This window comes from Macrobrachium nipponense, chromosome 16 (genome assembly GCF_015104395.2).
Source record: "Macrobrachium nipponense isolate FS-2020 chromosome 16, ASM1510439v2, whole genome shotgun sequence".
NCBI lineage: Eukaryota > Metazoa > Arthropoda > Malacostraca > Decapoda > Palaemonidae > Macrobrachium > Macrobrachium nipponense.
Window position 1 is genome coordinate 76485767 of NC_087209.1, and position 26803 is coordinate 76512569.

Here is a 26803-nt window from a genome sequence, read left to right on the forward strand (position 1 = left end):
CAGAAAAATATGGCTCTCAAAGATATTTTAAGTGCTACTTTTTGGAGAAGTAACTCGGTGTTCGCCTCGCACTATTTACGGGAGGTCAGAACGACATATGAGAACTGTTACTCTCTTGGACCATACGTCGCCGCAGACACTATCTTGGGGGCAGGAGGTAGCACTCATCCTTTCCCATAGAAAAAGGGTAGGTGAGTTTTTAATGTTCGCAATGTTGGGTAATGGGTCGGCCCGCGATGCGGTCTTCCCTTCTTTTAGCCTTTGGTATATGGGAGTATTTGTTTAGGCTAACTTAGGTGGTGGTTTTGCCTCGTTGTCCTCTTGAGTATGGTCATGGTCTAGTCACATTGTGGTCTCGTCCCCGTTGGCAGATCATCTAGAGCGCACCAACTATACAGGTCTCTACCTTGTTGGTAACTCTAGTGAAGCAGATGCAGGCTTGGGTGACAGTAATCACGAAGTCAGCTATGCTAACAGGTAAGGAACCAAGATGTCAATCATCTACATATATATGTTTCCTAAATCCTTTTCTGTCTCTCCCACCGCCAAAGGTGGGATTCAGCTATATATATATCTGACAGGTAAGTTTCATGAACAAAATGATATTGTTAAGATACAATAAAGTTTGTTCATACTTACCTGGCAGATATATATATTTTAAGTGCCCACCCACCTCCCCTCAGGAGACAGTGGAGATAGAAATCTGATAGAAAATGGGAATGGTTCCTTTTACCCGCCTCCCAGCGGCGGGAATGGTACTAACCACCCTACTCCCACTACGTATGTCGTAAGTTTTTAGAAATTCTGTCGGACTTCAGAGAATACAGCTATATATATATCTGCCAGGTAAGTATGAACAAACTTTATTGTATCATAACAATATCATTTTCAGTACCTCCGTCTTAGGATTTTGGAAACATCATTGCCGCTAAGTATCCTAATTGTCTTTTGATTTATTTACTTGGATTTGTGGGATTTGTGGCTAGGCATACGCTATCTTAAATTGATTTGAATTTGATTCATTTTTGCATAAAATATCTGAATCTAGTTAGGCTAGTTTCAGACGTGGTTGTCTGCAAAGATAGGGTGTGGCTACCGAAAGCTTCGGTAGATCCGCACTTGGTATGTACGAGGGGTATGGGTCTTGCTTCTTTGTTGAGATTTGTCATGTAAGGAGTGTGAGACTTTGTCTATTCCGTAAGGAAGACGTATGATTCGTATGTACGCAATTAATCAGTAAACATGTCTAATTCCGTAAGGAAGACGTATGATTCGTATGTACGCAATTAATCAGTAACAAAAGTCAGGGTAGTGAACCTGCTAACCTTCCTGTAGACGTTATTTTGCCTAACCCTGTAGTATGGCCTACGGGTGGGCTATGAATATGTCTACGAGAGGTGCTCGCTCTCCTTCATTGCTGTGAAGTGCTACTTCTGTAATTGTTTACTCCTGCCTCACCCTGCATTGTTGCCTTCGGGCCCTAAGCAGTGTCTGTAGAGGAATTGCCCTTTCTCTGATACTCTTTCGATTCGTAACTTAGAATCGAAAGTGCTTGCTTTAGAGAGTAAAAGTGAAGTGCAGAAGTGCAGTGATACCCCTTGTGTAGTGGAGGGTGCGTCAGATCGGCCTCGTTTCGCCTCTAGGCCGGGACCTCTGCTTGACTCCCAGGACCCGGGGAGGGAGCATGTCGAAAGCCTAAGGAGGGTTACAAGGAACCCCCACCCCGATCTGGCGTGCCTTCGGCAGTTTCTGATGAAAAATCCCCCAGACTGCCAAAGTGCCTGTGCGCGTGCACGAATCCTGAAAGATTGCTTCTCGTCCGCCGAAGCGTCCTCCCCGTGGAGGGGTTGGAGCTTTCGGAAGGACTCGCGCCCTCTAAATAGAAGCTTTATAGAAGAGGACGCTTCACGTCCTCTCTCTCTCTCGTTATGCGTTTGAGTGTGGGAGAAGTAAGAAGGCGAACGTCGCCTGAACTTGTGTCCGTCTTTCCACCAAGAAATACGTAAAAGAAGTCATAGTAGCAGGAAGCTTTTGAGAGCGGGCGCCCAAGCCAGGCGCGCGCGGGTGCAAGCCAAGCGCGCGCCAGTGGACGCCGAGCGCGCGCGCCAGTGGACGCCGAGCGCGCTCCAGTGGACGCCGAGCGTGCACCAGCGCACGCCAGGTGTGTCGCCTGGCTGAACGTTTCTGTTGAACTCTTCAAGCTCTTGTTTCAGAATTGGGCCTAAAGAATTTTTACCTCTACCTTCGGTGATACCTTCTACCTCACCCGCAAAGAATGTGAAGTAGGCAGTGCTTCGGAGGAAGCTTAAAGTGAACAGACAACTTCTCTTCGAAATCCAGCAAGACATCGGGTTTCGTGAAATTCAAGAGGTCTCTGTCAATTAATATTGCTTTTCGCATAGGTGGATGGAGTTAAGGAAAGCTCAAGGGAAGATCTCGTTTGCTCTACCGCAAGCTTTGCTATTCTGCCAATAAATTTAAGTTGCCACTACCGCAGTCAAGACTTTGCGATAAGGCAGTTACGGGTTATAAAGGCTCGATGTCCTGCACGTCAGGACTCTCGGCAACGTTCAGTAGGATTCTTGCAAATGCACTCATCAAAAGGACGCTCTTCAGGAAAGCGCAAGACAGGACTTCCTTTGCCATACTGCCAATAAATTTAAGCTTTAGCAGGCATTAGTTGTGATACGGGAGAGGAAGCTGGTTGGAGATTTTCTTCCTCTTCCCAGGATAATTTTGCAAGCTTTTTAGCCCATCTGAAAGGGTTTTTCAGATGATAGATTTTGCTAGTTTCTAGTCGGGACTACGCTGCCGAATTGAACATCGTCGTTCTACCTGCCGTAAGCCCAGTCTCTTAACAGGATTCTTGCCCCTTCCTCGTTTGAGACGGGAATCGAAAAATTAAATGCTCGACTTCCTGGATTACGTTTTGTCAATTCAGTGACTTCCCCATTGACAATATACTATCGTTTTGTCAAGTAAGTGGGTATCCCCTCATTGACAAAATCTCTCTTTGTCCCGTAAATTGGGTTAGTTCTCATTGACAAACATCTCATTAACTTGATATTGCGTAAGCGAATAAGCTCTTATTGACAAGATTCGGAAGAGCTCTCATTCGTCATTCGCAGACTCGTACAAGAAATAGACTTGTAGACTACGTCAATGAACGTTTATGTCCAATAACATAAGAAGCTTGAGCTGACTGCTTCGATTCTCTTAAGTTTTGTTCATGAAACTTGCCTGTCAGATATGTATGTAGCTGTATTTCCGAATTCAGCTATATATATGTCTGCCAGGTAAGTATGAACAAACTTTATTGTGATATAATTTCATATTTTGCCTTGCGTTATTTTACTTCTGGTTGGTTCAAGTCATATACGCTTGCTGTAGTTACCTCTTTCGGATGGCAAACCGAGAGGTCTATTGTTTATTTTAAGGACATTTAATCGTTACTCCCTGCAGCCTTCCAGGAGTTTCCGATTTATCTTTTACCGTTGTATGGTAGTGTTCTGACGACACAAACGCATCTATATATTTAGCGTTTTCTGTTTCGCTTAAATATACCAGCTTTGAGAGTCTTTCTGCTCAAAAATATCAGGACCTATTCTTCGTAGAATAAGGTAGCTGGCAACCCAGACATAAAGTTAAGAGACGACGTTCGTAAGCTGCTGGCTGCTGCTGTCACGCTGTGTCTGTCCTCCAGTCCAACCGAGCCAGTAGGCAGTAACAGATCGTGCGCTGTCATGTGCGGTAGGTTACGTCTCTCTCTCCTGCGGGATTGACTGACTAACCGTATCTCTGTGCTGACGGTTACGTCTCTCATGCGGGATTGACTGACTAACTGTATCTCTGTCCTACAATCACGGACTTTAGCCTAAGATTGAGGGGATTTCTTACGTGAATGAATAAACGTTGTATTCGTTTTGCCTTACTATGTTCAACAGGGTTATCTCTTAATCCTTTCGGTGGTCGTTACCGCACGGTATGGAAACTACGAGTTCTACCGCAAACATTGCACTTTTATATGTCTCCTGCTTTGGCAAAGCGCAGCCTTATTAGGGAAGTAAGCATACTCGGGGAGGGATGGATGAGCTTGCTGGGGACCATTTCCTTCCTAAAGAAGTTTGTTTCCCCGAATAGACTGCAATTCAGACCACAGTTTTTTCCTACCGGGAAACTGAAATATTATTCAAGATCTAGGAATGATTCTGAACATCTCTCAGTGCAAGTCTATCACCTGAGGTGATAGAAAGAAGTGCCGACATCTTGGATAGGGTTTTCAGATGTCCTGGATCTTTAATCTGAAGAAGTAAAAGCGATTCGGTAGTCCCTCCAGTCCTCGAAACGAGTTTTGGGAACCAGTGGTCCAGATCAACTCTGATATTCCACAGCTCTCTCATATCTTAAGAAGTATCTTCTCTCGGTCCTTGTTCGAGTTTACGAGAAAGAGCCTATTATAACAACAGGCATAGAATGTAACGATCCTCTACAGGTTCGTTACAGGATTGCAAAAGTCCGTACGAATCGTCTCGATCGACGGCAGCAACTATTTACTTCCGAGTGGAATCTTTCTTTAGAAGTAAGTGAGAGTTGTGTAGACTTTAGGGACGCCCTTTTCATTCTTCTCTTCGATATGTTGAGGACGAAGAGGCTTCTTCTTCTCTGCTCCCTTATTCTCGATCCGGGATCGGTACCATTAAACGCCATCCTATGATATTGAACGGGGATGGATGTTTAGTCTTTTTTCCCCTTTTTCAATCGCTTAGGAAATGTAATAAGAGGATTTATGACGTCACAGGAGCGACAATGACGCTGATCGCCCCATGTTGGCCTTCAGGATCCTGGATTCACAGAGGTCACATACTTCCTAGTTCACTTTCCAAGGACCTTTTCCGAGAGAGTCGGTCTACTCTAACTCGAAAGGTACCTATAACCTCTCCGCTCTGAGTCTGACTACGTTCAGACTATCGAGATGTTGACAGGAATAAGATTACCGTCTTCCTTTTCCGTCTGAAGAATGGGATAAGCTGGCAGTCACAACTATTAAAGAATACGCAAATATGTTGTTGACGGCCTTTGGGCTCAGAGATTTGTCTGTCAAACAACAAAGCCCTTCACGATTTTGAGTTCTGTGGAATCTCGAAACTCGCTCACCATCTACTTTTTGTCTCACCTGTTTTCTCGGAGTCAGACACTCGTGCGAGATCAGGCGACATATAGTAGCCCTGTGTTTCTTGTTGACGAAGTCGGTTGCGTTTATACACCCCCGATAATCGTGTAACGAGACCAGGTTGGACTGTCAGGCATTCTTCCTTCGGGACTGAATCGCCTTTTTGCTCCTCGCTCCTTTCTCCTGGCACCAGAAGCTCGAGCCAGGAGTGATTCGCTGACGACGTTGGGTTGCGTTGATACACCCCCAAGGTTTGCTTAGATTGAATCGCCCAGGCAGTCCAGACACTCATCCTCAGCGAAGAATAGTGCCTTATGGTCTTCAGGGTACAGCCTTGCTGTCCTTGATTCGTCTGACTGGTCAACTGGTCGGTCACCTGACTTTAGTACAGACGTACTGACTGTGCATGTCCAGATCGAAGCTTTCAATATGGAACTTAGACGTAGTCTGAAGTTCTTGATGTCAAAGCATTCGAACCTCTCCTACCTGTTAACTTCTTGCATGTGATCAGGAAGGCCTTCTTCTAACCACCCTAGATACAACAAAGAGGGTTAGTGAAATTTTAAGCCATCGTCACAAGTTTTGGCTTAAAAGAACACAAGGCGGTGTGCTCTCTAAGCCTTCCGTTGTGGCCTAAGAATGGAAACCCGTTTTGTCCTTGGGCCAGGAGCTTGGAAGCAAGGATGGCACAAGTTAGTGGGCAGGAGCCAGAGAGAGTCCTGTGCCCTGTCGGGTCTCTCAAGTTTTATCTACATAAAACTCAAGAAAGTCGAAGTCATTTGGGCAATCTGCAGTGTTCCGAAAAAAGACCAGACTTGCCCATATCGAAGAACACCCTGGCTTTAGTGTTAAGGAGTTCTTTCAAAAAATGCTCCTTCATTGTTTGTTTGCACAAAGAATTGAAATCTTTTTATCTGAATGCTCACGAGGTGAGGGCGCGGCCTCGGAAGCATTTCAACAGAGCATGGCACTCAGCAACATCCTGAGTACCATGTTTTAGCGAAGCAACGATGTGTTCACTTCACACTCCCTGCGAGATGTGAAGATGGCATATGAGATCTGCTGCTCGCTAGGGCCATACGTGTCTGCAGACACAATCTTGGGGGCAAGAAGTACCACTCATCCTATCCTGTAGAAAATGGTTAGGAAGAGCTCTTAATTTAGTTGTTGAGTCGCCGACAACGGCGACTTCTTAACTCTTAAGCCTTAGTTAACACACCTTAACTTTGGCTAGGTTGGTCAGGTGGTGATATATATATATATATATATATTTATTTTACTTCTTAGCCCTCATGGTATGGTCAATATGGTCTAGTCACATTGTGGTCACGCCCCCGTTGACAGATCATCTGGAGTGCACCAGCTTTATAGGTCTCTACCTCGCTGGCAAAACTCTAGTAAAGCAGAAGCAGACTTGGGTGACAGTAATCACAAAGTCCGCTATGCTAACAGGTGGAACCAAGATGTAAATCATCTGCATGCATTTGTTTCCCAAAATCCTTCTATTCTGTCCCTTCCCACCTCCAAAGGTGGGATTCAGCTATATATATATCTGACAGGTAAGTTTCATGAACAAAATGATATTGTTATGATACAATAAAGTTTGTTCATACTTACCTGGCAGATATATATAATCAAGTACCCACCCACCTCCCCTCAGGGGACAGTGGAAATAAAAATTATGAATAGAAAATGGGAATGGTTCCTGATACCCGCCTCCCAGCGGCGGGAATGGGTACTAACCACCCGACCGACCACTGCGTGTGTCGGAAGTTTTTAAAATTCTGTCGGACTTCAGAAAATACAGCTATATATATATCTGCCAGGTAAGTATGAACAAACTTTATTGTATCATAACAATATCATTTTCATTATGATAAAACAAATTATGATTTTTTATAATAAGATAAGATTTTATGTATACTTACCAAGTAGTTACATAGCTATAGTTTCTAAACCAACAGAAGCTAGAATTTTTGAAATTCGCAGTAGCGCTAATTTGTTTTGGTCAGGTGATAACTCATAGGGACGTGGCGGCATAGCCAGGACTCGTCCTCTTAAAAGTGGGACCCATGCAGCTAAGGAATGTCCGTGGCTAGCATGGTCAACCAAAGGATGCCCCTACCCAGGGCGCAGTACCATACAACATGATGTTACCAGAGTAAAAACATATCACCTTCACAATAACCATAAAATTCATACCCAACTATACACTTGACTGAAGGGTACTCATAGTACATCAATAGTACCTCCAGGCTCCCCTTTAAACTCAACAGCTTATTCAAGGTGAAGAGATAGCTAGGAAGGTATGACTTCCTACACACCCTTACCCAATGCTGTGCCAGCCGCTAAATACGGACCCAGGGTACTGTAATTTTCATAGACTGTTTCAATTTCTCTCGGGTAATGCAAGGCAAACACTGATTTGCATTTCCAGTACATTGCCTGTATAATCGAGTCCAAAGAGAGGTTGTGTTTAAACGAGAGGGATGTTGCCACTGCTCTCACCTCGTGAGCTTTCACTGTTTATTGAGATCTGTTTCTTTCACTTGGGTATGAGCTTTTACAATGACACTAGGTAAGAAACGGCGTTTTTAGACATCGGGTGAGAAGGTTCCTTACCGAACACCATAAATGATCAGACGGGCCCCTAATTTTCTCTGTCCTTTGTAAATAACATCTCAGAGCACTGACTGGGCAGAGTAACCTCTTCTTCTTCCGGTCCTACTAAATCCGTCAGGTTTTTAATACTGAAAGAATGAGGCTACGGTTTGGACGGAGTCTTGTTTTTCGCTAAAAACCCCAAGGTTAATGTGCATACCGCATTACCCTGTGCAAATCCTATCCTCTTGTCCATGTCCCTTACAGCTGTAGACAGGGCTACTAGAAATAGGGTCTTTCTTGTCAAATCTCTTAATGATGCTCTTTGCAACAGCTCGCACAGAGGTTCCTACAGCCAAATATTAAAGTACTACATCTAGGTTCCAATAATAAGATCTGAAAGATCTCTATTCGTCTATACCTCCAATCCTCTGTGTTTGAAAACTGATCCCAACATTGCCTTACCTTTGATAGTCGCAGTAGACAGATTCCTATCAGTCCTCAGATATAATAGGAAATCTGCTATTTCTGCTATTTGTCTTAGAAGACAAAATGTTATTTTCTTTACACCAGGCTTTAAACACAGTCCACTTTGCCTGGTAGACTTTACTTGAAGATTCCCTTTTGCATTGAGCGATAGCTCTCGCCGCATGTTTTGAAAACCCCTTTGCTTGTAAGAGTTGTTGGACAGTCTGTAAGCAGTTAGGGACAGAGTGGACAGTCCTTGATAGAATCTTCTGAAGTGGAGCTGTCTGACTAAATCTGTTTTTTGAGGAAGTAACCTTGGCCAATCCACCAATAGGTCTAAAAGATCTGGGAACCATTCCTGCACTGGCCAGAATGGAGCAATGAGAGTCATTGAAATGTTGTGGTGTGTTCTGAATTTGTTGACGACTTCTCTCACCATCTTGAATAGAGGAAAAGCGTACAAGTCCTGTTCGATCAGTCCATAAGCAACGCATCCGTCGCTCATGCTTTCAGGTCTGGGGCTGGTGAACAGTAAAGGGGGAGACGATGGTTTCTTGGTGTGGCAAACAGATGTATCATGGGTTTTCCCCAGAGTTTCCACAATTCAAGGCATACCACTGGGTTCATCACCCATTCTGTGTGAAGGACCTGCTTCCTGTGGCTTACTTTGTCCGCGAGTACAGGCGGCCCTCGGTTAGCGGCAGGGGTTCCGTTCCTGGCCACCGACGCCAAGCGATTTTCGACGCTGAGCGATTTTAAAGCCTACGGCCGCCGCACACCTTCTTTCGAAACTCTAGACCAGTCAAAGGCGCTGTAATCCCCACAACGGCGCAATAAGTAAAATTATATTTATGCAGTATAGTACTATAGAAATTACTGTACAGTACATGTGGGTGTCTAAAGTATGTAAAGATATAATAAAGTTTATACAGTGTACAGGTAGCTGTAGTGTTCAGGTTACGATCATTAGTCTTACGATAGTTCGATTTTATGAGAGATCAATTTACAATGGTCTAACTTTATCCATCTTCTAGTTACATAAGTTCAATAACAGCAAAAGAGAATGATGAAAGTATGGTGTTAACGTTATACTCGTTGCGTGAACGTGTACAGCCATGAACAACCGAACGAGAAACTACTTTTTTTTTTTTTTCTCCTAAGTACAACCGAACTGGATAACATCTGTTTGGCTTGTATTTCGATCATCGTACTACAGTGCAACATTACCGTATTTGTTATAAATGGCGTTATGTATAGAATAGAACTGAGATATCTTAATGTAATAACTTTATTCGCTATAGATCAGAGATCAATATAGATTAAAGATCAATCGGGAAATATACCGTTAAATTTAAACCTAGTTATAACTGAAGCCGAGAAAACTGTTCAAGCTGCTAATGACTATTATCGTACATCGGCAACAAGGATAAAACTGCAGTAAACGTCTGCTATCACACACAACTGTAGATAAAATTGGGATAAAATCATTTTAATCAAAACTACTGTGCTTGAAAGAACACATTTTACTGTTGGTTTCACGCCGATATAAGATAAATAGCGTAAAGTTCGTATTACGATGATATAAAGGATTACGTATTGCGAACGGAATCACGTAATTTTTACGCAATAAACATGCCGCCAACGTAATCTGTTAACGAAAAAAATAGTAGTTCACATTCACAACGAGACATATTCAATAAATATTTCCACCTAAAAACACGCTGTATATGGAAAAATAACTTTGTCTCATATAAGTCAAGTATATAGATATTCGTTTATGCTAACTAGAAGCAAGAGCATTCGCTCAGAATTGCGTTATTGTGAAACAGACTCGTATTCATCAGCTGATTTCAAACCACAACATTGGCCGCTCCGCGGAATACTGGCTTAAGTTTGCCGTAGTATTTTAAAATACAATAATATGAGAATACATACAATATTCTTGGATACAGTGAAATAATGTATAAACTTTTTAAAGGATTTTATGGAAAGATGCGTAATTAATAAAATAACACAATGCATTTTTCGGAACTGGCGGACAAGAACGAACATGAAAAACCATCCCCTTACAACGTGGAGCCTAGTTACAAAGGCTGCCTTAATTTGTATCTTATTTCTGTACAAAAATGAAAATACCTTTACGCAATATGTTTTCATACACATTTTAAACATAAAAGCATAAACATTTGAAAAATCGACACATCGATCGCTAAATTTGCACTTTTTTTTTTTTTAACTCTATATTTTCGGAAGAGCGGCAGACGGCGGCATACAAGAACGAACTTGAAAAAAACATCGTAGTCGATAAGTTGAAGGGGAGTTTCAAAAGCTACCTTTTTATCATATTTCTGCACAGAAATAAAAATACCCTATTCGTAGTACATTTTCATAACACATTTTAAACATAAAAGCATAAACATTTATAAAATCGACACATCGATGGCTAATTTGCACTTTTTTTAAATCGACATTTTCGGGAGAGCGGCAGGCGGCGGCTTACAAGAAAGAACATGAAAAAACATCGTATTTGATAACGTGAAGGGCAGTTTCAAAAGCTGCCTTTGTATCATATTTCTGTACAGAAATAAAAATGCCTTTCACGTAATACATTTTCATACACATTTTAAACAAAAGCATGAACACTTATGAATCGACACATCGTAGTCGATAACTTGAAGGGGAGTTTCAAAAGCTGCCTTTTTATCATATTTCTGCACATAAATAAAAATACCCTATTCGTAGTACATTTTCATATACATTTTAAACTTAGAAGCATAAACATTTATAAAATCGACACATCGATCGCTAATTTGCACTTTTTTAAATCGATATTTTCGGAAGAGCGGCAGGCGGCGGCTTACAAGAAAGAACATGAAAAAACATCGTATTTGATAACGTGAAGGGCAGTTTCAAAAGCTGCCTTTGTATCATATTTCTGTACAGAAATAATAATGCCTTTCACGTAATACATTTTCATACACATTTTAAACAAAAGCATGAACATTTATGAATCGACACATCCATAGCTAAATTTGCACTTATGTAACTCGATATTTTCGGCACAGAGCAAGCGTCAGAGGCATATTTTATTTTACCCTAATACCTACGTAATAACTCTCCATAAAATTTGTTAATATAATTTGCATAACCTTTATGGTCTGAACGGCATTTCTACATATGTATGAACTCGTTAGACAACGGCGCTAGCGGCGCTGTTAACTGAAATTTGTGCCGTAAAGATACCTTTAAAATGCCTTATTTTTTTAATGAATATTTTTGACAACCGCCGTAAAACCGATTCGCCGTTGAGTGATTGCGCCGTTAACCGCGGGCCGCCTGTACTTTGAATTTCCCTTGAACGAACCTTTAGTAATGTGTCTGATTCCAATTTGCCCATAACAGCAGGGTTCTTGCCGTCTTGCAAAGAGAAAACGAGTGGGTCCCCCTGTTCACCAATTTTAACAACCCCTCATGGATGACAGTCAATTCCTTCCAATTTATATGCCACTGTTTTCGTTGTACATTCCAAATGCCTGATACTTCCTTTTCCCCTAGAATCACTCCCCAACCTTGATCTGACGCGTCTGAAGAGAACACTAGGTTGGGGCTCAGCAGAAGGTGAGATCTCCCTTCTACAAGCCTGTCTCTTAACTTCCACCATTGCAGGTCCTCCTTTATTTCTTGTGTGGTTCGGAACATAAGAGTCCGGAAACTTCTTGCTGTTCCTGTTCGCCCTGAGGAAGAACTGTAGATTCCTCATATGAAGTCTCCCTAGTGTCACAAACTGTTCTATTGAGGATAGCGTGCCCTAAAGACTCATCCATTCCTTTGCAGAGCACTCCTGAAGGACTAGAAATTTCTCTTCCTTCAGTAGGCATGACTCTATTCTTTGTGGGGATGGAAAAGCCCTAAAACTCACTGAGTCTATCCTCATCCCCAAATAGACAAGCTTCTGGCATGGGAGTAACTGTGACTTTTGCCTGTTTATTAAGTCTTAATTTTTGAGTTAAAGTCAGAGTTTTCTGAAGGTCCTCCGTGCACTTCTCCTTTGTTTGTGACAGGAGAAGCCAATTGTCCAAATAAAGGGATATCCTTATTCCGACTAGATGTAATCACTTCGCAATGGGAGCTAGTACTCGAGTGAACACTTGTGGGGCGGTCGACAGCCCGAAACACAGTGCTCTGAACTGGTATATTTTGTTCTTGAAGACAAATTGCAGGAACTTTTTTGAGTGTATTGGAATGTGAAAGTATGCGTCCTCCATATTGATGGAGATCATCCGATCCCCCTGATGGATTGATGAAATGACCAACTGATTTGTCTCTATCTTGAACTTTTCTTCTGCACATATTGGTTCAGAGTACTTTCGTCCAAAACGGGTCTCCATCCCCCCCGATGACTTGGGGACTATGAAAAGACAATTGTAAAAACCTGGGGTTAGTGGCTCTTGTACTAACTCTATTGCTTTCTTTTGCAAGAGGGATGAAACCTCTTTCGAAAGGGCGATGAATTTCTCTGAACTTTCTGAGTAAGCTCTCAAAGCATCTGATAACGGCGGCTTGCTCTTGAAAGGAATATTGTACCATTCTCTTAATACGTTTACAATCCAAGATTCCACTCCTCTTGGTTCCCATTCTTCCCAAAATTGAAGTGGTCTTGCTCCTACTGGTGCACGAAGTACTGATACATTACTTCTTGCCCGAGGGGTTGGTCATGGATTTTTTAATAGATCTAAGGATGAAACGTGCTCTACCCCTTGATCTAGGGAAATATCTACTGAATCCCGTGCCCCGAAAGGGCTGTCCTTGCATGGCTGGCGGGGGGATGTACATTGGAAATATTTTCTCTAGTACGCTTAGCGGATTGTGTGAGAAGATCCTGTGTTTCCTTCTTTTGCAATTCCGAGGGAACTAGCACTACTGTCTTCTTTGGAAACAGGTGCTTCTTATCCAAAGGCGAATACAGTAAGGCAGACTTTTGAGTATGAGAAACTCCTTTAGATGTAAAAGAACACCAAAGTTCTCTTTTCTTTAGGATGCCTAACGTGGAGAGAGGCTAGTTCCGAGGATCCATCTCTAATACCCTTATCTAAACAGGAGACAACTCCCGAAATGTCTGCAAAAGCATCCTTGTCCAGTATGGAACAATTCTTGAGTTCATGTCTCAAGGCTTTCACTATCTACTCCAGGAAACTTATCACTTCAAATACCCTAAAGATATTGTTTAATTAAGTGATCCAATTCTGACGCCATAAACATGATCTTGGCTGAATTGAAAGCTGATCTTCTTGCCGAGTCAATAAGACCAGAGAAGTCTCCCTGGTCGGAGGCAGAAACACCCAAAGAGAGAGCCTCTCTGGTTTTGTAACATAGATGTCTTCTCGTTGAAAGACGAGGAGGAGGGAAACTGTGGTTCACTTTGTCTTGATCCCTCTTATCCTCAAGCCAAAGGTTAATCTCCTTTAATGCCTTTCAAGCCAAAAAGGACAGCACTAGTTTAGGTAACTTTGTAGAGTCTTCCTGGTTGTCTCTCATGTAGGAGGACACTGGCGACGTGGGAGTTACTGGCGAGAACGAGTCAGAAAAATTTGCAACAACGTAAAACATTAAGGCTTTATATGCAGTGAGAGATGACTCTCTATCCTCCTCTTCACCTTCTTCCTTTTCTTCGGCTGAAGAAATGGGTGATAAGTTCGGTAGAGGTTGAACTGGGGGTACCGCAGACTGAATAAGGCCCAAAATGCTGTCCAACTTGTTCTGGATGGTTGAAAAGGAAGGATTGGGAGCAGCCATTGCATGAGATCCTTTTGGTAAGACTGAAGTTGAAACTGATGACAAAGACTGCCTAAGAACTTCATACTGGTCCAGCTGTACACCTGGTTGCATGGACACCTGTGGATGCTCGGGCACCGATGGACGCCCGGTTGCCAATGGACATTCGGGCACCAATGGACACTCGGGGGATAGTGGATGTTCAGGTGCAAATGGATGCTTGGATGCAATTGTATTCCTGGGCGCCAATGGACACTTGGGAGCCAAAGGCTGCTCTAACGGCGATGAAAGATTGAGCGCTAATGGTTGGCCGGGAGCCAAGGAACTTTCGGGCACCAATGGCTGCTCTAGCATGCGGGAAAACTGTAGCACCAATGGGCACTCAGGAGTCGGTGGGCTCTTACCTGCCCCCAACGTCTCTTGAATTACTGTCAGTTCCAGTGCTGTAGGCATCCTCTGTGGCGATGGGCGCTCATACTCCAGACACGGATCCTGTATCCCAGAAGTCTCGTGGATTACAGGTGAGACTGGTGGGAGCATTACCTGTTCTTCAGCATTAGAAGTACGAACAGGTGCCGATGAATTCTCCGGAACTTACTCTTCCCTGTACTCTTGACCTCCGAAAGTCTGCCAGAGGAAGACTATCTAGATGACGACCTAGGCTTAGAGGATGAAATCCTCTCACTATGATGTCCCTCTCCTGTTGGATCCTGAGAGAATCTCTCTGGAGAGTTCCAAAAACTACACTATGGCTGTTCTTTTTGGAAAAGACTAGCCTTTTTACAAGGGACTGGAGAGGTAGACACCTTGCGATCCCTTATTTTCAATGGACAGGACTCCGTCACAGAAACGCCACTGGTGCCTGGGAGAGGACTTCCTGGAGCTGGAAGGACTAGAAAAAAAGCGGCACTCCTTTAGAGATGCCTTTCCAATGGCACTCTGTTGCAATCTGGGATGTATCAACAGATTCGCCTGAGGGGGCGACTGCTCGTGGGTAGACCCCACCGACCTCCCTTGGGCTACCAGTATGTCTCCTCCCAGGTTCTGGGGAGTTTGACAGGGACCTTGGCCTAGGAGAATCAGTGGGCCAAACAGCCACCTCCTCCACAACGCTAGCACTGGCACTCGCTTCACCACTTACCTTATCCATTAGGGTTTTAACAGACACTCCTAATTTCTCCATTGCTTGAAGCATGATAAAATTTTTTTTAATCTACTCTTGCCTCTAAATCGGCTACAGCATCAGGTACAAGTGTGAGAGAGCCAAGATTAGGACTAGGATCGACAGGTGGTGGGGAAGGTTCAGAAAGAGAAGTTATCATCAGACAATTCCCGACTAATGAAGCTTTTAGCTTTAGGTCTAGAGGCCACTTTCCTCTTTTTATTTCTGTCTAACTTGTTTATGTAGCTAACCAAGATTCTCCAAGTTCTCTTTTCCCAATTACTAATACATACTCCACATGTTCATTCTGCAGTACAAATCTGCCCCCTGCAACCTGTGCAAATTGAATGTGGATCATTGCAAGCTGTAGCGATCCTAGTATTGCAGCCTTTACTGCAATAACTTATACTAGATGAGCTAGTGTCTGACATATTTGTAGACTAACCCAAAACTATCCTAATTCTGTGCAAATTTTAATTATTTATCTGATTTCCTAAATAGTTAATATTGCCGTAAAAAGGCTACCAATATTTAAGAGTGTGTCACCAAATAACTCCAACAAAGAGTGACAGTAAAGAATTCCAAAAATTCCGCTGACTACTGAACTGTATTAACAGTACCAGCCAACAGAAACAACCAATTTTCGTGGTGCTGGTTCCTCACTCCCCCGATCGTGGGGGCGTTATAACCAAAGCAAATTAGCGCTACCGCAAATTTTAAAAATTCTAGCTGCCAACGGTTTAGAAACATTAGCCATGTAACTACTTGGTAAGTTGCATACATAAAAATATTAATTTAAAATGGAGGAGTTTCAATTTTTTTTTTTTATAGTTTTGCTTGATATATAAATTTTTATTTATATACATACTTCCTTTCATCCATAATTTTCAATCATTTGAATGAAACCTACTTTAGCACCAGTAGTTATAAAGAGAGGATAAGCTGTATGTATTTATTAATTTTTTTCCAATAGAATATTTTAATAATCAATCCAGATTAGTGCATAACTATATACTATAATAAAAGATCAAAAGATAGTGTTACAACCCACAAAACTGCTAACATTCTTCTTGAACAGTGTGGTGTATGCCAGGACAAACAAATGCTGTCACAGTTTATGCTCTCACTGTTGGATGATGCCACTCTTTACCTCTTTATACTCTTTGATTTAACTAGCAAAGTAGGTACAAACTTTTGCATTGACCATATAGGGCTTGCTGCTTTGCACTCTAAACAGGAACAACTTAATACATTAACACAATATTCAGTAAAGAGAATCTATAACTTCCAAGACATTATAGGATGACCCAACTCTTCCAAAGTTTGCACTTCTTGTACCATATTCAAACTGAGAAGAGGGACTTTCATTTAGGCAGGAAGTTAACAAGGTACAAAAATTTCTCCAATGGAGAAAACAAGTGAGAATGATACTTTAAAAAGGTCTCTCGCAATACCAATCCACCAATGGATGCAGGATCACTAAGATTTTAAGTCAGTTTTTTTTATTTATTAGAATACTGTTTAAATATGTATCCTCATGCCTCTATCTAGCTTAGAAGATTTGGGAAAGGAGAGTGGGCTTTGCTCTAAAAAAAATAACAGAAGTTAATTTGTAAGCATGGACAAGGTAAGATTTATGAACATCTGAAGTAAAAACAGAATTCCAAACCACAGCAACATGAAAACTAGGATCAGTAGCATTTAAATGCTGAGTCCCATAGCAAACATGGGCAGTAATGACTTGATGTATGAAAATTTGCCGTTTGGAGAAATAGCCTAGCACTGGGACATTTGCTGCCATTCAACACTTAAGACAGTGAAAAGAGAGGTTCACAGCAAAATGGAAGATAGGAATGGCTAAATACTGGGTGCAACTAGGAATAGAATAAAATAAAATGTAGAACTTAAGCCAAGGGCCAGGCACTTGGGCCTATGAGTCATTCAGTGCTGAAATGGAAACTGACAGCAAAAAGGTTTGAAAGGTGTAAGGGTGTGTACACATGGTCGAAGTGTTAGTCAGACAAACAGTTATATGATAACTACATATAGGAAAAGTAAAGGTGTGTTGATGACATCAGAAGCAATCACCACAGACTAACAGGCATTGCTCATGTTCGTGGTTTGGAGCTTCAGACAGTGTCTGGCAGGACAGAAGCATGGCACCACGCGTTGCCAAGCAAAAGATTTGAGAGGTTACATGTTTACCATATGAGCTGAGGCTATGACTTGCTTTGATTTCAGCTGACCTGACAACATGGCTGGGCTTCGCGCTACGAAGGAAAAAGGTTACTACTGGGATAGGACACAGACTCTGATGTTAATTGAACTCTACCGACAGAACCCCTGTTTATGGAATGCCAAGTCAGACGTTTATAAGGACAGAAATACACGTGCTGTAGCAATTAATGGAATAACAGCAAAACTTCAGGGGAGTGGATCACATGTCAGTGCAGTGGAAGTGAAGAGGAAAATAGAAATAATTCGCAGTCAGTATAGGCGAGAACTTCGTAAACTTGAAAAATCCAAGAAGTTGGGGGCTGAGGCTGATGACACGTATACACCCGCATTATGGTTTTTCGACGAACTGTGTTTCCTCAAGGATGGTGTCAGCATGAGAGAATTGATGTCAAATATGGATAGCCAAGTCTCTCATACGTCCAAGGAAGTTTCTGATCATGAGGTATGTATATACACGCATTCTGTGTGTGGGTGTATGTAAGAAAAACAGCAAAAGACAATTATGAATTTTTTATTACAGCCACCTTTCCAAGTCATACGACAGAATGTAAAACATAACCCAAAGCATTGAAGCAATATTGTGAAACATGGATACTAGTACCTAATAATATTTCAATGACCAAATACTAATTCGTTAGGAGTTAATGTTGCTAGTCACCATTAGGTGAGTTGGTGCTGCCAGGTTACTGCAGCTTCTTCATTGAAATACTGCAAATACTGATTGCGTACCGTTACTCCTTTGGTTGTACAATTCTGCTGTTGTATTTGTCATGGTAGTAGGATAACATTAACATTTGAAGTACCAGGGGTGTTTTCAGTAACCAAATTGTAATCAGTACTGAAGTAAGGGGTAATAGTGTCTTTGTGAAGGTAACTGTGTAGTGCAGTGCAGGCTAAAACTACTTGTTCTACTTTTTTTGGTTCAAGATTAATGTGTTTTTTGAATATCTGAAATCTATTTGCAAGTATTCCAAGATTAATGGGTTTTTTGAATATCTGAAATCTATTTGCAAGTATTCCTAATGTGTTTTCTACAGTTTATTTAACCCTTGATAATCTGTGGGAAAATAGGTGCTGCACAATGTTTTGGTTTGAATAAGGGAAAGGAAAGGTTTTGTGATGTGGTGCTTCAAAGGAAATGTGCCATCAGTCACAAAGACATACAGTAATTCCCTGAGCTGCTACAAAGCACCTCATCATCTGGCAAACCCACAAATCTAGTTTCAACATGCTGACAGGGAATAGTATTATCCCACACTCTTCCACTAGTGCCCACAGCTATGTAAATGAATTTTTAGTTAGCATTGGAGACTGACATTAATGTGGGATCCTTTATAGTTGTAATAGAAAGAACCACTATTAGGACAAGTTATCAGGTTGTTTTCCATCTATGGCTCAGATACAATTGGGAAAGTTCCATTTTTTGTAAAACTATTTTACCAAACATCTCTCCTCTGCAGTTTGTTCCCACACAATATACAAACCCTTGGTCCTTTACATTACAAAATACTTTACGGTGAAGCTGGAACACGGCCGCTAATTTCTTGAACAAGGTGGTTAGGCAGTAACTACTCTCTGGTAAGTGGGTACCTGTCTGCCTGGATGTTAACACTCCACTCTGCTTTTGGCCGTCTTCCAATGTAGATGTATGTATGTGAGCACTGGCTGGCTGGCCATTAATCACGATTTCCCAGTGGGATCTTTCTTTATTTGTTTAATATGAGTATGATGTGTTTGATATTAATAATTAATATGTAAATCTACTTTCTGTGCATACACCCTTATCACTTGCTCTCGCCCTTTAATAGTAAGGGTGCGACAGTATATTTGTTTATGGACTTTGCACTTGAGCTTTGGGAGAATTTACTGGGGAGTACCTCGGAGGTTTGCCCTTTGTTTTTTTTATTCTGCCAGTATTCCTTCTTCTCTGGGGGGTATATGTGTGGTGTTGATGTTTGGGGATCTCCTCTTGTTTTGGAGGGCAGTTTCCTTTGATACGAGAGGAGTATCCTTTTTTAATCACAATTTCTTTATTCTGCAGGCTAACAGTGAGTGATAGTAAATTATGACAGTAGTTGGTTGGGTATATTTTTGTGTTGGCTATGCTAACCTCAGAATTGTACCTGTGACTCGTTATCATGCTGTGGCATTGGCCCTCGATTGTGTGTACTTTTCCCCAGCTGAAAATCATAATACAGGCAGTACCCAGTTATCAGCGGACTTGGTTAATGGCGATCCGGTTTTATGGTGCTTGTCTAGCGCCATAAAATCAGCAATTTATGGTGCCATAATGGGTCAAGTTAATTCACCGCTGTTATCCTGGAGTTTCATCACTGGACAGAATCTATACAGCTGCCCTGTGATTATTAGCTTTACTTCTGCTGGTGATTAGGCTTCATCCTATAAAAGAAGTCTTGTGAAAGTTGGCAAAGAAGTCGAGGAGGAAGAAAGCTCGTACGGTGTCGTCATCTTCGTCTCCTTCAGCCTCCTCCCCTTCGACTTCTAAGGATCCCCTGCCGAAGAAGGAGAAGGTAGTCTCTCCCCACCCTAAAAAGTCTCGTCACGGTACTTCTAAGGGTCTGCCTCCTCAAACTGAGGAGGCAGTTAGGTCTTCTCCTGGCTCTCCTGTTTCTTTGGTAGAAGAATCGTCGTGCTGTCCCCAGGGTCTAGCATGTAGGAAGCTGTAGAAGCACAAACTTCAGTTCTCACTTCTGCTCCTAGTCCTAGGGGTTCTGCCACTAAGACTAGTTCACTGTCGGGCGATTGTTCACAAGCTTCCCTGAGTGCACGTAAATCTACGGATTCACATGCATCCAGAGTCATCGGTGCAGAGTCCTTTCACCATCATGACTCAGGCATGGAGCAGAAGAAAGAAGTGAGTCACTCAGGTGTCTCACACCTTCCTAGCGATCACCCATGTGGTGACTGCTCAGGTAGGAGGGCCACCTTTCAGTTCTCTTGCAAGGTTCCAATCTCAAAGAGGACTAGGATGCATCATGAGGATGTTTGCATGATTGCCTGGGCTTGGTGGCGGTGAGCGTTTTTCCTGCCATGCGAGTTTTGTAACCTTCCTTGGGAATGCGTTTCTCCAGGATGGTGAGAATGCTCTCCTAGACTCGTGTTGCAGCTATCACTGCAGGTTGATGGCTGCCATTGAAGCAGGCTGCCATTAACTTGCTTCTGCTAGTTCTGCTAGCAGGGTGAGCAAGTGTCCAATCTTCCTAACCTATTCCCTGTACTTCCTCTAGCTACATTGGGAGGGGCGAGGTGGATAGGAGGAATCCTGTAGAATGCTCTCTGCAGGATTCAGCATCGGGGCCTACATTCCTGGAATGGTCTCAGGGTCCCATTGGATGCACGTCCACATAGTTGAGGAAGGATCTTCTGTCAATGACGGGGAGACTTCTCACCGTCTCGACACCTGGCGTTTTGATTCTGAAGATTCAAACACCTAGAGACTGTGTTCTCTTGACTATCTTCACAATCCACTGTTGGGTATTGTGTTTTTGGAGCCTCGAGGTCATATTCTGTGGAATTGCACTATTAATCCAGTCTTAAATGTTTGCATATAGGAATAGTTTTTATGCTGTTCCCCCTTGATTTCCATGGCACTCGAAGAGGGACCTCTCCCCGATGATTGTTTGACGAATTCAGAGTCTCGCCGAGTCTTGAATTCCTTGGAATTTATAGCACTCTGAGCGCTCTGGTCCTATATGACAAGCAAATTATTGGGCCAGACGGTAATTCCTGGTAATTGTTATTACAATAATCGGAAGTCTTGCTAAATGCTTGAATTCTTTGGAATTTCTGGCATTCGTAGAGTGTTTTGGTTTTCTGTGATTTCAGAACTTGGGCAAAAGCGGGCATTCCTGGTAATTGTTATTACAAGAATCAGGAGTCTCACTGAACGATTGAATTCCTTGGAATTTTGGGCGTTCTTGGTGTTTTGGTTTTCTGTGATTTCCAAATACTTGGGATTACAAGAATCAGGAGTCTTGCCGAGTGCCTGGATCCCTTGGTTTCACTGGTGCTCTCCGAGAGCTCGGCTTCATCATGTTGCCGAGTACCCCAGGGTGAGGCAAGACTAGCCTGATTATTGTCTTACAAATGTCAGGATTCTTGCCGAGTGCTGGAATTTTCTTATGAACTCTAGCTCTTGCTATCAAGAGTGTTTGGATAGCAAGATGAGCCTTTACCAGTACAGATGAGTTCACTCTTCAGTCTGGTTTGGGTTTACGCAGAGCTTGGTACTGCATGCCAACACCATTTAAGCACCTCAGGTTGGTATGGTCTTTGCCTGCCAGCTCGGTGGCTGCAAGTTCAATTCTTGGGCATTCCATTGAGGGGTCAGAGATGTGTATTTCTGGTGATGGAAGTTCATTCTCGATGTGGTTCAGAAGTCATGTAAATCCGTTTGTCCCGTTGCTGAATAATCACTGGTTCCAAACGTAAAAACACCATACAAACAAACATTAGGGTCCAAACACATAGGACAGCAGACACAATCCCTTTTTATTATTCTTCTTGGAGCTTCGGCCTCAAAGGAGAACAGTTAATTGGGAATAAGTGATAGTTCTTTGTTGACGATTACCACTCATAATTATGTGGTGGTGATTTGCTCAGCTCACTTGACTTAGCTTTGCTGCCGAGCTGAGTGCTCAGCTCTACTAAATGAACTCTCTACTCTTGATCAGTGCGGCAACTCTTTTCCCGTGTTGCAACGAGTTTCACAGGATCATCATCTTAGTCATCTGATGTCTCCTTACCTCCCTCTTCACAGGCTTCCCGGCCTAAGAAGAGGACGGTAGCTTCTCTGCCCCTTAAGAAGTCTCAACTTGAGACTTCTAAGGGTCTGCATCCTCTTCCTGGGGAGGAAGCCATTGGCTCTCTCATCAGCTCACCTGTTCCTCGGGAGTGGAAACCGTGATGCTGTCCCTAATGCATAGTGTCTCGGAAGCCCCAGAAGTTCGGACCAAGGTTCCTTTTGTCTGTGGTTCTAAGGGCACTGCTCAGGGAACCGGAGTATTGTTGGGTACTCATTCATGAGTCTCTCCGAGTGTACAACCTCCAAAGGGGGATCATACACCCACAGTCAGTGATGGGTGATCTTCTTTCTGTCATGACAGTGGCCCAGGGCAAGAGAAGGGACCGAGCTGCTTTGATAGCTCAGACCAACTTGTGAAAGCCAGGAGTGGCTATTCTTCAGGTGCCAAGGTCAATGATGCTGTCCCTCAGGACAAGGCATCTGGAGGAGCTGCGAGGAGGTTCTCTGTGTAGCCCTCTTTGTGAGGTTCGATCATGGAGGGGATATATGTGTAGCAAGATGTGGCAAGTTCTCGCCAACTTTTGGCACATTTTAACTCCTTTTATCAAAACAGTTGTAGGAAAAGAATGCTTCATTTGGTAGAATGAGAACACTGCAAGTTTAGAGAAGAGCAGGCAAGAACAGTCAATCCTAATCTCTTTTTTCCCTCTATTTTCTGGGTTACAACGGAATGAGCAAGGGAATAAGAGTAACCCTTTGGGATCTGCTCCCCATAATTCGAAAATACAAGAGACTATGTTCTTGGTTTAATCTTAGGATCTGACCAAACATATGTTCAATCTGTTCAGGATGGATTCCACCAAGAAGTTTGAACAGCACCTCTCGGGTGCTCCTGTTTTAGGAACAACCATTTCAGCATGAACTAGTCGTCTTTGGTGTCCTGTTATCACTATAGAAGCTCCCTTTGGGACAGCTTCACTTTTGATCTCTTCATTAGAGAATGAATGTCTGCTTCCAGTCCTTATTCTTGTCTCACAATAGAGAAGAATTAGGGTGGTGCTCGATTAACAGGAACCTACGAATATACTTGTATATTTTCCTCGCAACGTGTCTGTTAACAGTTGCACCATCTGAGTAATAAGCAGGCGCACACCTGTAAGTTAGTTCTTCTGGTATGTGACCGAGACAAATACGTAGTACCTTCTCTTAATTAACCCGAAACTCTGGACAGCCTTTCAGGCCTCTCAAGAGTTTCCGTTTTGATTTTGAGACAACTAGTGGCATTATTTACCAACAGCACCACAAGTTTGGCATTATCACTGAACAAGAGGGTTTCTTTCCCTCTCATTTCTGTTAACATGCAGGTGCTCGGATGTATCTGTATTGCATTTGATAGTTCTATAAGCCGAAGGGCATTCCAGCATGGAATGCACTACCAGGCAACTCAACATACAGAGTCGAGCGAAGGGCAGAGTTCTGCCTTCTCTCTGAGATTCTGTTTGTCTTAGTATTGTTTCTCCTCTGTTGAAGGTTAACTACTAATTCGAATCTCTCTGCCCGGCCATCACAGACTTAGTTCTCTGGTTGCCTCGGAATCTTCATGTAAGGTTCATGTCTCATGGTACACATTTGCCATTGCGAGAATTTTTAGACATACTATATGTCTCATTAGACTCATTCTCTTTCTGTTTACCCACCCGGTGTTACCAAAGTTTTTAGTTTTATGCTCCATCGCACCTGACCCATCAGCCGCTGTGATGACTCAGAATGATTTTCTTCAGAAAATTTTGAGTTTTGTCTTCTAATATACAATTTTCTAATTTGTAAGGTGTTCAATTATTCTTTGTTCACTGCAAATTGAAAAAGACTTCCCTCTTTCATTGCAAACACAGACTTTCTCACCAAGAAACAATGAAATAGCAGAATACAGTCTAGTACCTCAAACTTCGAATTTGTTTAAAATATGAAACTAATATCCCCATAAGAAATAAAGGGAATCAGAATAATTAGTTCCAGTCAACTGAAAAAGTCCCCATTTTCACATTTTTTTTCCTGTTATTAATGTGTTCTAAAGTTAAATTAAGTGTAAAGTAATAAAAAAAGTACTTTATATGAAGTAAAATTTTAGAAAATTGTTGTTACTGTGTGTGAAGTGAACCGTTTGGTGAAAATGGCGCAAAACTAGCTGGGATGGAGGGAGGAGAGACAGGAGCTCTTTGAGGAAACCAAAATGATTGCAGTAGGCAAGGTTGATAACAAAATCAATTTTATTCACATTTTACAAGGATAATCAAAGGAATCGATAGTGTGCGTGTCCGATTATATCAGTGAGAGAGAGAGAGTAATCAGCATGTATGATTGTCAACGTGTTTACACTTGGGTCTTAACCCTTAGTGGATGGGTAAAAAATCAATATGCAGCTCCTCAGGCCGGGTAAACTTGGAGGTTGGCCCATTTACGGAAAAAAAAAAAAAAAAAAATCAGTGGAAAGAGGAAGATATGCAAATGTATATGGTGAAAGAAAAAAAATTCTAAAAAATGTTCCCTACCTTCCATGAGGAGTTAGATTATTTACAATCCTTTGTGGGGCCTCTTTTACAAGACAGTCGTAAATTTGACCAACTTATACAGGCAGTCCCCAGTTGTTGGCGGGGGTTCCGTTCTTGGAGGGGTGCTGATAAGAAAATCAGTAAAAAAGTCTTACCATATTTGTTGAAAAATATTTACATAAATTTACCTTGAACAAAGATTCAGTAACTTTTTCTATTTGTACATGTTTTTTGTAATATTTCTTTGCACTTTTCCTTGCAAAATTACATTTACAGTCAAACCTCGGTTTTTATACACCTCTTTTTATACATTTCAGTTTTTGTAGACTTATTTTTTCTCTACAAAATTTGGTCTCGGTTATCGTATGTTTCCTCAGTTTTCATACACCCGGAAACTCTCCATCCGGGCCCCAAGCTGTGACCAGACCCCGTATCGAGCGCCCAGACAAAGCATCCCATCTTTCGTGACCCATTCTGCTTTTGTGTTTGTTGTTTTTGTGCTTTTTGTGCCTTTTTTATGAGTGCAACTGCTAAATAAGCCATCATGGGGCCAAAGAAAGTTCCAGGTGCTAGCCCTTCTATAAAAAGGACAAGAGAAACTATAGAATTTTAAGAAAGAACTCATAGTACAGAGTTGGAGGAAGTTGCATGCTGATATCAGTAAGAAAATGCCTACCACAACTGCTGTTAGTGAATTTAAGGCCAGCAGAGGCTGGTTTGAAAAATTAAGAAAACGAATGGGCATACATGATGTGCCTACTTCAGGGATTAAGGACATGTTTGCAATGTGGAATGTAAAAAAAATTTTGTGGAGAATTATCATCCCAACAAAGAAGTTGTAATCTGTGCCTCCAACATGTTTAATGACAATGTGTGTTGAACTTTAGGCAAATTTTAAAGAAACACCAGAAACAAATGTCTATGTACAGTTTTATTGTGCAACATGGGTCCAGTAGCTCTCAAGCTGGTCCTAGTGCCAGTAAAAAGTGAAGAGGGTAAGTAACCTCAGATAGTGCCATTAAAAATGAAGAGAAGTAACCCCAAGCTTGATACCTGAAGTCCTTCTGGAGGGAGATTCCCCTTCCAAACAATAACCTCTCCATCTTCTGTATGCTAACAGGTGTTTTCCATAAAGGTAAGAGTGATGTCAAATGTTCATTTATTCATTTCATTAGTCATTAATATTTATTTCTCAGTTTTCTGTTTGTAAAACTTTGTTTATTCCCTATGAAATGTATTTTTGTAAATATTTTTGGGGTCTGGAATGCATTAATTGTATTTACATTATTCCTTATGAGAATAATTGTTTCGGTTTTCGTGGGAGGTTCTGGAACGGATTGTGTACAAAAACTGAGGTTCCACTGTACAACCGACATACGTACTATCGTAAAAGACCAGAACAAAGACCAACAGCAACCACTTGCTATATATATGAGCAAATTTACAAAAGAACATCATGTTGAGACAGATGCAGTACATTCTCCCTTGAAATCAAAAGCAGAACTGAAGTCCTGAGATGCCAGATTCGTGATTTTAGCCAGTGTAAAAGTTGCCATTAGTGAATTTATGGGCTATAGAAGTATTTGCACCTCTTTCCCGCCAAATTCTTTCCAAATTGATGGGGCTTAATATTGCTTCTCTACAGGATCAATCCGTCCACCACCCCAAACATGTTACGTAATACTACAGTGGACACCCCGTATTCGTGGATTTCTCTTGGGAATGTTTCCCCGCATTATTCATGGAAAATTCGCATATTCGCAGTATTTTTCTATTGAGAAATATCTACAAATTCCTGTTTTTTTTTTTTAATCAATTTCATTATAAAATGCACTTTTTGTGATAAAACTATTAAAAAAACGAAGCATAAAATTTTCTTGTGGGTTTTTCTTGAGTTTCAACTATCAAAATAGGCCGTTTTCAGCATTTTTATAAGGGTTCTAACTATTCACAGGGGGGGTTCTGGTACGCATCCCCTGTGAATACGGGGGGACCACCGTACTCCTGAGAAGTTATCCATCCATTAAGGATTAAGTGCATGAAAGAGATTAATTATGCCACAATACATCAACTTACTG

At 41.9% G+C, this 26803-nt stretch overlaps 1 protein-coding gene across 10 annotated transcripts in view; it reads left to right on the forward strand.

The window, feature by feature from the left end:
* LOC135195826 (uncharacterized) overlaps positions 1-26803 on the forward strand; it is a 131592-nt gene that overhangs the window by 69029 nt on the left and 35760 nt on the right. For 8 of the 10 annotated variants that reach the window (XM_064222326.1, XM_064222322.1, XM_064222321.1 and 5 more), the window contains one exon: positions 17415-17853. The exons of the other annotated variants lie outside the window; for them this stretch is intronic. In XM_064222326.1, the coding sequence (XP_064078396.1) occupies positions 17428-17853 (426 nt within the window). In that variant the 5' untranslated portion in view covers positions 17415-17427. The remainder of the gene's footprint in view (positions 1-17414; positions 17854-26803) is intronic. 10 annotated transcript variants of the gene reach the window in all.